The 12,292-nt window shown below is 47.4% G+C and overlaps 2 protein-coding genes across 2 annotated transcripts in view; one reads left to right on the top strand and one right to left on the bottom strand.

Annotated features, from left to right (window-relative positions):
* The first annotated feature begins 1,670 nt into the window (after window positions 1-1,670).
* Window positions 1,671-12,292, top strand: part of Zbtb46 (zinc finger and BTB domain containing 46) — a 109,706-nt gene continuing 99,084 nt past the window's right edge. Inside the window, exon 1 of the mRNA XM_036184732.1 lies at window positions 1,671-3,497. The gene's annotated coding sequence lies outside the window, so the exon portion shown is untranslated. The remainder of the gene's footprint in view (window positions 3,498-12,292) is intronic.
* On the bottom strand, window positions 2,144-3,569 carry Abhd16b (abhydrolase domain containing 16B). Its single transcript, XM_036184736.1, is given in 2 exon segments — window positions 2,144-2,290; window positions 2,292-3,569. Coding segments are annotated over 2 exon segments (1,425 nt in total).

Raw genomic sequence — 12,292 nt, 5'->3', positions numbered from 1 at the left:
TTGGTTTTTGAGACTGCTGACTACGTAGAGTAGGATGACCTTGAATAGGATCCTCTGGGCTCCACCTCTGCTAGGATTACAGGAGTGAGCTATCACAGCTGATTTATACTATATCAGGGATCGAGAATCCAAAACAATGTATCCTAAGCAAGTACTCTACCAAATTAAGTTGTATTTGCAGCCTCTTTATGAAGACATTTTTATTGTCTGGGGGTTGCACTAAAAATACAGAGAACGCGATTCGTCTTCTTGCCCTGCAGGCGCCGCTCTCTCCAGCCATAGGCGGCTCGCAGTCTGGTACTGGAAGAGTTCACCGAGCCCTGAACACCGCAGGGGCCTGTTGACCGTCCCAGTAACTGAAGCCCAGCCCTGTGCATGCACCTCAGTGTTTTCTCACTTTCTTTTTCGCAGCACTGGAGCTTCCTCCCAGTTTACAGATGAGCAAACTGAGGCTAAAGGATTTTTCTTTCTTTTTTCCTTTTTTCTTTCTGTTTTGTTTTTTTCGAGACGGTTTCTCTGTGTAGTTTTGGTGCCTGTCCTGGATTTCGCTCTGTATACCAGGCTGGCCTCTAACTCACAGAGATCCGCCTAGCTCTGCCTCCTGAGTGCTGGGATTAAAGGTGTGTGCCACTGCCACCTGGCGCTTAAAGTAATTTTTCAAAGATCACTCCAGAGCTTTGAAGTTATTGTGGTGTTAGTGTGTCAACACTAACAGGAGAATGAGAGTTCCCCTGACTTCAGATGAGGGAGTTGTGACTACTGGGCAGCTGTCTACAAAAAAAAAAAAAAATCCCACGATTTCTTTTGGCGCTTGTTTTCCTGGAAGAAAAATCCTTAAATGATATTACCTCTTTTTCAGAATTGCCCTCCTACAAAGTTGAACTTCCCCTTCCAGCCAGGCCCCTATGAGTACTGGAAGCTTTCTGGAAGTTCCTGGAAGCTTCCCACTACTCTTCTCTTCTCCCTACAGGTGTCTTGCACAGGACTAGATGCTTCATTGACTATGGCAGTATCCTGTTCAGGGCTGTCCATTAATGTATCTTCTCCATTTACCATCTTGATTAACCCAACGTGGTCAGCCCCCACCCACCCACCCTCAGGGATGGAAATGACAAGAAGAGCCAGTAGTTTCTGCTTCATGTAGTGACTACAGTACTGATGGTGGTGAGCTGAAGTCTTGTCATTCTGTTTTTTAGCCTTCTTTTTTTCTTTTTTGAGGGGAGCATTGAGACAAGGTTTCTCTGTGTTAACAGTCCTAACTGCCCTGGAATTCCCTCTGTAGACCAGGCTGGCCTCAACTCACAGAGATCCTCCTGCCCCTATTTCCCAAGTGCTGGGATTAAAGATGTGTACCACCATTCCCATCTTCTGTTTTTCATTCTTGGGCCATGAGCAAAGCCCAACCCTAGCCCAGGTCTGGCCCAAGTAACAAGTGATGATTTAGTATCTCTAGGATCCAGGCCACCCTGTACACTATTACTCTAGGTCTATGGATCTCCCTCATAGAATGTAGAAATGAGAAGGGGATACTGCACAACAGAAGCAGCAACTGCTGAGATAGGTACCCTCCATACTTTCCTTTTCCTTTTTTTTTTTTTTTTTTGGTTTCGCTTTGGCTGTCCTGGAACCCATTCTTTAGACCAGGCTGGCTTTGAAATGCACAGAGAAATGTCTGCCTCTGCCTCCTGAGTGCTGCGATTAAAAGCTTGTGCTACCACCAACCACTAGTACTCTCCTTTTACTAGGAACTACTTTAATGTTTGATTGATGTCCTCTTCTTAGGAGCTACTCTGTAGTCCAAGCCATCTGAAAGAAAGGCACTCCCATAGCCTCACAGCCTCCCCTGGCCTCCCATGATCAAACATCACATTACCATAAATTGAGTCAGGTTTCACCTTTACATTCCCTTCAAGAACTAGGCACAGGCATTCAGATGTGTGGGAGACAGAGAAAGGACAGAAGCAGGGAAGAGCAGAAAGAAAGTGAAGGCAAGTACAGTCCAAAATATACTTGCCCACCCTCCCAGACACCAAGATCCCCAGTAGGGCCAGCTTTTCTGTAGAAGTGTAAGGAGAGAAACAGCTGAAAGGGGGGAGCTGAAAGGTATATGACTGCCCAAATTCGTGAGTCACATAAACAGTAGCTACAGTCTCCAGGGCAATTGGAAGTCCTCAGGCTCCAGTGGGCTGCAGTGTGTTGCCTCCAAGTTCCTGAGGTGCCTGCGTGCTAGGAACAATGCAAGCTGCCGGCGCCGCCGGGGGCTCAAGCCTTGGCCCACAAGCCAGGGGAAAAGTAGGTCCGTGTGGCCCCCAGGCCTCAGCATCGTCCATCTCCTTCTGGCAGCGCTCACGATAAGAACGCAGCATTGCTAAGCACCACTCATCATCCACGCGGTAGCGCGCATAGAATGCAGCTTCTTGAGCCAAGTTACTGGTGCGTAGCCAGCGGGTTACCACCGTGCGGCCCTCGCGGGCCATCACAGAAGGATATCTGTGCTGTAGCAGACGCAATAGCAGCTCATTACCACGGTTACCTTCCACATCACCCTCCTCTTGACAGGATGGCAGAGTAGCTATATGGCTCGAGGTGCTGACAACATCATCTTGCGTGCGCCTGAGCAACAGTACTGGGCCTGGGTAGCAGCACAGCTGCTCAGCAACATTGAGATTAAAGTGCTCCCGTACAGTGCGTACCACCAGCCCTTTCCAACTGTGGGGCATGACCTTCAGCGCTAGTGGCACAAGATCATCAAAGGTGGCATCCAGCACCAGTGCACCTAGTTCTGGGTAAGTCATGGTGGCCCAGGTAGCTGTGAAGCCTCCAATAGACCAGCCATAAACTACAACATTTGCTGGCGGGAAGTGCAGGCGGTGCAGTGCATACTTGACCACCACATCCATTGCATTTGCATCATGTTGAGGGAAAGGTGCGCCTGTGCTGCCCCCAAAACCAGGGTGGTTCCAGCCTAGCACTGAGTATCCAGCCTCCAGAGGTGCAGACAGGCAGCCCATCTCGTAGAAGCCAGCATTGCCTTCACAGCATATGACCAAGCGCAGTCCACGGCCATGGCTGCCTGGATGCTGACGACGGTCCATGAACATAGTGTCAATTTCATTGCCATCACAAGCCACCAGCTTGGCACGCCGCCCACGGTAGCGCTCCACTAGGCGCTCTTGGCCCTGCTGCAGTAGAGGCAGTAGCGCACGTGTCATCAAGAACATAGAGCCAGGGTATACAAGCCAGCGGCCCAGTGAGTGGGCCAGTGCATAGCTGGCTAGTTGACTGGGCAGCTCACGGATCTGCTGGAGGAGGCACTGTGCTTGGCTTCGAGCCCCACGCGGAGGCCTTGTGAGTGCGTCCCCACCCAGTGCTGCATCATGTAGCAGCCACACACCTGCTGCAGCTGCAGCACATGTCAAGGCACGATGACTGCTGCTACCAGTGCCTGAGGCATGCACATCATCCCAGCGGAAGTCCACTGGCCAGCTTCGGAAGTTGTAAGTGTAGTTTGCTGTCAAGTAGATCTTGAACACATGTACTAGTGCCTTCACAAAGCAGATGACACACATGGGCAGTGAAGCTCTGTGCTGTTCCCTGCCAGCCCCAATGCCAAAAGGCCCAGTCCTGGTAGTGGAATGGCAGCAGGAGATGCAGGCCCGGCCCAGCGGGCAGCTGCAGGGTCAGGGGTCACACACAGCTCTCTGATGGCATTACTCCTCTTGGTTGGCCCCAGTGGCCTTTGTGACCTGTGCCTTATGGGGCCAAGGGAAAGCTGTATCTATCAGTCTCAGTTTTGTGAGTCATTGTTGCTGGGAGAAATGACACTAGGGTAATGGGCTCACAAAGGGTTCTAAGGCTTGGTATATCTCAAGTTCTGTCCCACACCCTAGGACAGTACCTTAGGACCTCACAGCAGCTTCCTACCCTGTTTCTTGCACTTTGACCTTCTTCCACCTCCTCCACTGAAGATAGGCAACCAAAGATGCTAGAAGAACAGCTTCCTTTGGAGGGGAGAGAGAATGAGGCAAAGGGGATTTCCCACACCTGGGCCAAACTTGTGGGTAACACACTCTTAGCCCCTCCTTTGACTTTGAGGTTCATTAGTTTACCTTTCCCTGCAAAAAATCTAGGTTAGAACAGAGCTGCTCATTGGAGTTAGGTGTATTTGCTCATAGACTTACTCCTGCAGCTCCACACTTACCTTCCCTGGAAGAGGGATGAGGGTGGGCTAGAAACATCTTCCCACAGCGCACGCACACACACACACACCTTTTCTGAATCCTCTTTTCACTGGGCCAACAGCAGCCATCATCTCCAGGTAGGTGCTGCCTAGCTGTGGTTCCTCTTTTTCAACCCCTGGTTGAGTATATCTCTCCCACTTGAACCAACCCACAAACTGTACCTTCCTCTTTTCTAGAGGGTTCTCGTGGGTGAGTTCCCCTTTTTCTCCTGCACTGAAAATGGCCAGCCCACCTGAGGGTCAGATAAAGCAGGAGAACAGCATATTCCAGTGCTCAGGAACTCTTAGCAGTGGTCCAGGCCTGAAACAAATGCAAAAGGCAAGGAAATTCAGATCCCCAGAGCCCAAGGGCCAGGATTACTTTAGAGACTTCAGGCTTTTAAGGATGGTGGTTTTCAGGCCCCAGCAACCACTTTCTGCTCTTCCTGTTCTACTTTCTAATTAAGACACTGGCTGTTCCAGACAACTCCACAGATTTTGGACTCAGCTGAGGAGTGCTGTTGTTCATAGAGGGAACAGAGGAGTAGGATTATCAACAGAATGCATGATTTTGAGAAGCTATTTCCCACCCCTATCCCAAATACGGATAAAACGCCTAATATCCACTTAAATTTGAAATTAAACAACAAAACTGTGTTTGTCTCTCTGTGGGTATGGGCCTGTCTCTCTCTCTCTCTCTCTCTCTCTCTCTCTCTCTCTCTCTCTCTCTCTGTGTGTGTGTGTGTGTGTGTGTGTGTGTGTGTGTGTGTGTGTATTTGAGACAGAGTCTCACCTTGTGATTCAAACTAGCTTCGAGCTCACAGTTCTGTCGCAGGTATGAGTGCTGGGGTTCTAGTTGTGGTCCCTATGACTTTACAGTAGTACAGAAGTATAGCTGTACAAATGTTCTGTTTTCACTTTCGGCAAAGTATTTGCTAAAATACATGAGGTAGTCAACACTTCGTTGTAAAAAAATTATTTTTCTGTTCAGTGATTTTGTCCAGCTATTGGCTCATATGAGTATTCTGAGTATATTTAATAGGTTGGACTATGCTGTGGTACTCAGCATATTAGATGTATTAAAAATATTTTTATTAAATTTAGTGTGTGTGTGTGTGTGTGTGTGTGTGTGTTTGGGCATGCACATGCTACTCCATTCATGTGGAGGTCAGAAGACAACTTATGGAAGTTGGTGCCCTTCTTCTACCATATAGGTTCCAGGGATTGAACTCAGATTGTCAAATTTGGCAGCAAGCACCTGTACCTTATGAGTCTTCACATCAGCCCTTAAGTACATTATTATTATTATTATTATTATTATTATTATTTATTTTTTGTTTTTTTGAGACAGGGTTTCTCTCTGTAGCTTTGCGCCTGTTTCCTGAAACTCACTTGGTAGCCCAGGCTGGCCTTGAACTCACAGAGATCCACCTGGCTCTGTTTCCCGAGTGCTGGGATTAAAGGCATGCGCCACCACCGCCTGGCTAAGTACATTATTTTTTAATAAAACTTTGTGTTTTAGCTGGGCAATGGTGGCGCATGCCTTTAATCCCAGCACTCAGGAGGCAGAGCCAGGTGGATCTCTGTGAGTTTGAGGCCAGCCTGGTCTACAGAGCGAGTTCCAGGACAGCCATGGCTACACAGAGAAACCCTGTCTTGAAAAACAAAACAAAAGACCCCCCAAAATCCAACTTTTTGTTTTATAAACTGGGTGTGGTAGCATATGCCTTTAATCTCAGCACTCGGGAGGCAGAGGCAGGCAGATCTCTGTGAGTTCGAGGCCAGTCTGGTTTACAGAGTGAGTTCCAGGACAGGCTCAAAGCTACACAGAGAAACCTTGTCTTGAAAAACAAACAAACAAAAAATTGTTCTATTTATTTAATATGAATGCTTTGCCTGTGTGTATGTACATATACCATGTTCATGTCTGATACCTACAGAGGTCAAAAGAGGGCATTGGATCACCTGGAACTGGAGTTACAGATGGTTATCAGCCACCATGTATATAAAGAATCCTCTGCAAGAAGAGAAAATGCTCTTATCTGCTGAGCCATCTCTGTAACTACCTTTAAATATTTTTTTAAACAGGGTCTCACTACATAGTCCTTGTTAGTCTTAGACCTGGCCTCTAATTCACACAGTGGTGCTCACCTGTATCTCAGAACTTAGGAGACTGAGACAATATTGCTGAAAGTTCCAGGCCAGCCAGGAACATACAGGGAGACCCTTGCCATCACTCCCCTCAAAAAAAGAAAACAGAAAAAGAATACTTAGAACTTATGATGTATATCTATCAGCATGTAAAATCAAAAGATACCCATGTTTCAAAGTTATCTGAAGTTCTTTTTTGTTTTGTTTTGTTGTTTTGTTTTTCAAGACAGTTTCTCTGTAGCCTTGGCTGTCCAGGAACTGACTCTATAAATCAGACTAGCCTCAAACTCAGAAATTCGCCTGCTTCTGAGTGCTGGGATTAAAGGCATATGCCACAATCACAAGGTTCTGAAGTTCATTTTAATGCTATGTCCTGTTTTCAGGTTTGTTTTTCTAAATCTGGCAATTCTGCCCCAGATGCATATGCATCCAATTCCAAGTCCCAGATTCTCCTGACCAGTTTTTGTACCAGTTGGGCTTCTCTGCTCAGTGGTCAGGTCTGAGGAATAGGGTGTATCTTAAGTTTCTTCAATCTCCTCACCTTTGGTCAAGGGATTGACAATGTCCTGAAGATATTTGTGGTTCTTTTTTGTTGTTGTTGTTGTTTGTTTGTTTGTTTTTTTGTTTTCGAGACAGGGTTTCTCTGTGTAGCTTTGCACCTTTCCTGGAACTCACTTGGTAGCCCAGGCTGGCCTCGAACTCACAGAGATCCGCCTGGCTCTGCCTCCCGAGTGCTGGGATTAAAGGCATGCGCCACCACCGCCCAGCCGATATTTGTGGTTCTTATACTCCTGAAGTATCCAGCTCTGTAGGGAAAGAAAGAAGGTTGGGGATGGAGGGGGAAACTTTAGGGAGGGTGGGACATTCACACTAGAAACTTCTCATAAACTGATGTTACCTGCCTTGAGGACCAAAGCATCAGATTTATTTTGTGTGAGGTATAGTAGTGACTTCCTTCCATGGCAGAAGAAAGAAAGAATGTCCCTGCCTCTTCAGCCCAGTTACAAGCAACTTTGAGGATTTGGAAGCTGCAGACTCTGCAGATAGAATAGCCTGTGTGGCTTTGGCAATGTCCTGAAAGACTGTCTGCATGGTGCATGGAAACACTGCCTTTTGTTTATTCCTGGAGGCAATCTCCCAGCTTGATCTGCTCTGAGACTTTTGGAAACAGGGTATTCTTCAGCCAAGCCCAAATGCCCTTAGCTTGCCCCTGTAAAGAGAAGAAAGAGATAGAACCAGAGACCTGATTTTGAGAGACCAGAGGTCAGTGGACTGGAGCCACTAGTCCCAAGGCTTCCCGGCCTTAGTGTGTGTGTGTGTGTGTGTGTGTGTGTGTGTGTGTGTGTGTGTGTGTGGCCTGGTCCTTGACCCCCCCCCCAGTCCACAGGAGCCCAACTGCCCCGGAACCATCAGCTCTGCTCAGAGAGGAAAGCTTGTAACAAGAATGAAGCTGTCCTCTACTGAAGAACAGCCCCCCCACCCCATGGACCAACTGCCGCAGCAGCAAGCAGGATCCTTTTGCCTTCAGCCCCCTCTGTTTAAAGCAGTGTAACAGGGTGGGGATTGGGAGGTGGAACTCTGTGTCCCTGCTTATCAGTTTGTGGAAGAATCCTTGCCACCCATTCCTTCCAAGGAGACATCTGAGTATGCACCATACCCCCACCCCCTACGCCCACTGGGTCATGATAATCCAGGATGTCCCCCTTCCCCCACTGAGGCAGTGCTTCCTCTCTGGCCAGTTCTGTTCACCTCCCTAGAGGCTCTTGATTTATGCTGTTGAGTCTGAAAAGCTAACCTTGGAGAAGGAAAGGAAAGAGAGAAAACCAGTCCCAGAGGCCAGAAGGGCTGGAGCCAGGATCAGAGCCCCTTGGAAGAGGGTATTTAACTTAACACTAGCTGACCACTGGCAGCAGCCTGGCTTTGGGAAAGCTGAAGCTGCCTTCAGGAAAAGAAGCTGAGTTTGTACAAACGCCTCTGCTCAGGAAATGGGGTGCAGGGAAGGTGGGGGTGATTTGAAGCCCAAGGGCAGGAGGGGACTCTTCCTGGCGGATAAGGGGTCAAGAAAAGGGGCGGAAATGGTCAAGACAGCTGCTGAACATCTGGAGTCACAGAGAATTAATTATCCATCGCTCTGAAGGACAGTGGGGTGGGTGGGGAGCCCTCTCCTTCCTGGCTCTTTGAAGAGCTGCTCCATTGTCTCTGACCCAGGATGAAGGACCTGGTGAGCTATCCCTCCCCAGTGGTCTCTAACACCCATCCTAGGGTGATTAAAGCCACAAATTATCCCTTCTGAACCTTCAGTCACAGTAAAAGCCTGTAACCACACACACAGCACACCTTTTGGGTGACATATTTTGTACATGAAAAGGAAAAAATGAGAGCCTAAACCCCATCAGAGCCTGAAGGGAAGATATACTAATTCTTACCCAGTACTGCTGCTGACACCCCCTATACCTGACCCAAGGGAGTGGGTCAGTGGGAATGGACCAGTGTCAGAGCCTTGACAGTGGTGAGGAGAATGTCCATGCTGCTTCCCACAGATCTCAAGGTGGGAGCAGATATGGTCAGAATTCCCTGGGCTTACCACCTCTTTCTTGGCAAGGTGCAATTTACACCCTTTCTACAGACTGAGAGAGTGAACAGTCTCCATGGGGTTCAAGCCAAGGTAATGATCCTGAGTTGGTCTCTGGATTCCCAGATACAATTTGAAGGGTTATTGTATGGTCTGGAGCAGTCTCAATTCTGGCTTGGGAATCTCAAAGCAGAGGCTTTAGTTATTCTACTATGGAACTATCAGGGTTTTATATAAAGTGAATTTTATTACTGTTAATCAAATTTTAACATTCTAATTCAGCCAGTGAGACAGGGGTGCTCTTTCTACCCCTCTCCTTGAAATCCTGAGTTAGTGACCTGGGCTGTCCTTTCACACTTTTCTCTATTTGCCTACAAACATGTATACATACAAACCCTGCCCCAATCCCTTTTCTCTTTTGATATAATTTCATGTATCCCAGACTGATCCAGATCTTGTTATGTAGCTAAAGATAACCTTGAACTTTTGATAGCCCCACTTCTGCTTCCCAAGTGCTGGAATTATAGATTATAGATTCGTACCATCATACTCTATCCATTGGGGAGCAAACTCAGTTTTCTGCATGGTAAGGAAACAGAAAACTGAGCCATACCTACAGCCTCTTATTTTATTTCTGTTTACAGAAATAAGTTTAGTGTACACTGTAGCTTGCTTTTCTTGACATTTATGAGCTTCACTGCTGCTGGGGCAAGCTGTTGTAAAACTGTCCTGGGTATTCTGGTAATGTGCCAGGTATCCACAAGAGTCTTCTAGAGCTTTCCTCTCTACAAACATGGCTGCAGTGTGTACAGGCACATTGTTTTCCAAGGAAAACAATGCTTTTTCTACATACTAGATTCCTAAGAGTATGTTGTTTTTATCAAAGGATGTGTTCTTTTTTTTTTTTGAGACAGGGTTTCTCTGTGTAGTTTTGCACCTTTCCTGGAACTCACTTGGTAGCCCAGGCTGGCCTCGAACTCACATAGATCCGCCTGGCTCTGCCTCCCAAGTGCTGGGATTAAAGGCGTGCACCACCACCGCCCGGCCAAAGAATGTGTTCTTTTGTTTGTTTATTTGTTTTTTGTGGTTTTTTTTCAAGACAGGGTTTCTTCTCTGTGTAGAAGTTCTGGCTGTCCTGGATCTCACTTTTATAGATCAGGCTGGCCTCAAACTCACTGAAATTCGCCTGCCTCTGCCTCCCACGTGCTGGGATCAAAAGCATGTGCCACCACTGCCTGGCTAAATAAAGGGTGTGTTCTTAATGCCATGTGATTTGTTCAAATTGCTTTTGCAAAAGTCCTTCTCAACCAGTGAGTCTTTCCCACTCTGGAAGAGAACTTGTATTTGAAAGCTCTACATTACCTAGGGCAGCTCTGGACTTTTACTGTATATCTATCTTGTGTGTATAGATTTCATGAACACTGTCATGAACATTGACTAGAACAGTAGCAGAAACCATTCTGCCCTATCAATCAGAAGCCCATTGGGAATCCTTCCCCTGTAGAGGACTTCTGATACCCTCCTGGTAATCAGATAGAAACTATGATCTGGACTTGAGACCATCAGTCCTGGGTTTTGGAAAAGAGAGGCTATAAAGCTGGGCTGAGAGTAGATGGAAAGGTGGGTCACAGGCATTTTTTTTTTTTGGTACTTTTTTTTTCATTACATTGATTGACTGATTGTGTGTGTGTGTGTGTGTGTGTGTGTGTGTGTGTGTGTGTGTGTAGGTTAAAAGACAATTTGTGGGAGTCAGTTCTCTCTTTTACCATGTGAGTTCCAGGGATTAAACTCAGGTCATCAGAATTATTAGCAAGCATCTTTATGAGCTGAGCCATATCACCAGCCTGGGTCACTGACTCTTAGTCGTTTGGCCAGTGGGGACCTGAAAAACAGTAATAGAAGCTGAAAAAGAATCCAGTCAAGAGGGTCTCAGAAAAGAACTTGCAAGGAGACTCAACTTCATGAGGAGGTACCAAGATCCCCACAGTGAAAAAGTTATCCACATTTTTTCCTGGCTTCTTGAAAGGAACTATAGGAAAACTGAAGGGTAGTGGGGCTCTATAAGTTGCTACAGAAGGGGTAGTTAATGTTAAGCTCGTGGAGAACTAAGGCATGACCTAAGGACCTTACTCAGCACTCTGTCACTTTCCTCTCACTAAGGTTGTTATAGCCAGAGAGCTCCAGTGGTAGGAAGTGGGGACTAGGGCCTGAAAAAGAGATTGAAGTCAAACAGCTGCATAGTCACTCCTTACCCAGGGAAGTCACTCAAAAGTATGAAAGCTGTGCTTCAGAGTGAAAAGTGAAGTCTGGTCTGAAGCCATATCTACTCTGTACCCAGGTAGTGTTGACAGAAGCAAAGAGCTTTCTAGCTAAGTTGCCTGTCCTGTGCCTTCCTCCCTTGGGCCTGCAACTTGAATCTCCCTGGATGGTAGACTGAAAGCTGGCTTCCACTGAGGCCTAAGCTTTCAGGACTATGAGTTCTAGGGTGACCCCAATCTGGGGAATGTATAGCCTTATAGCCATCTGAGTCACGGGGAGGAGGAGAGAGCCAGCCCAGAGCCAAGCGTCTCTTGAAATGTGGACAGGCTTTGGATAGGCAGAGTTACCGCAGACCCACATCTGTGGCCTATATGATATAGAGAAGACTGTGACCTGAGCCTCTACCGCCTCTGATACATGGTTGGGGGAGGGGGCTCACCTACCCAGCTTACTTTGAGCTGATCTAGGTTATGGCCCTCGCGGCTCCTTCTAAGTCACTTGTACAGATTAAAAATGGCAACTGTCCCAGAGCTGATCCCAGGGGACTCTAGAACTTGCCCCATCCCCCAGGCACTCTCTGTTCTCAGCATTGGCCCCAGTCTAGGACAGCTGCTCCAGGGCTACAACTGGCTCCACATCATCCACCCAGGCCAGGGAGCTGTAGTGGGGTCAAACCCACCACAGCCTGGATGGTAGGGGCCAGAATCTCAAGGCAACCTCAAAGATACTGACTTTTTTTTCCCCAGTCCCCTTTCTTCCTCTCTCCTCTGGGACCTACCCACCAAGGGTAGTGTTAGCATTTAGGCATCTGCACTGGCCTGCCCTTAGGGTTCTGACAGGATAGTCCTTAGCTGCAGCCACTAAGAGCGCCCTCTGTGCACACTCACTACATTCTCTTATAAAAGGCAGGCCTCGCCCACCTCCTTTCTCTCTCTTTTTCTCTTCTTTTGCTCTTGTCCCTAGGGACTGGACTCTGCTCCCTTCTCTCTCCTCCCTCAATAAATTTCCCACGTGGGCCCACTTGTATGGTGCCACTTCTTCCTGCCATTTAAAAAATACAGCAGGTAGAAGAATAGAGAAGGAACAGAAAA

The sequence above is a fragment of the Onychomys torridus genome, chromosome 4, assembly GCF_903995425.1.
Source record: "Onychomys torridus chromosome 4, mOncTor1.1, whole genome shotgun sequence".
Taxonomy (NCBI): Eukaryota; Metazoa; Chordata; class Mammalia; order Rodentia; family Cricetidae; genus Onychomys; species Onychomys torridus.
Note: the sequence above shows the minus strand (reverse complement) of the source record. Positions and strands in the feature narration are given on the sequence as shown.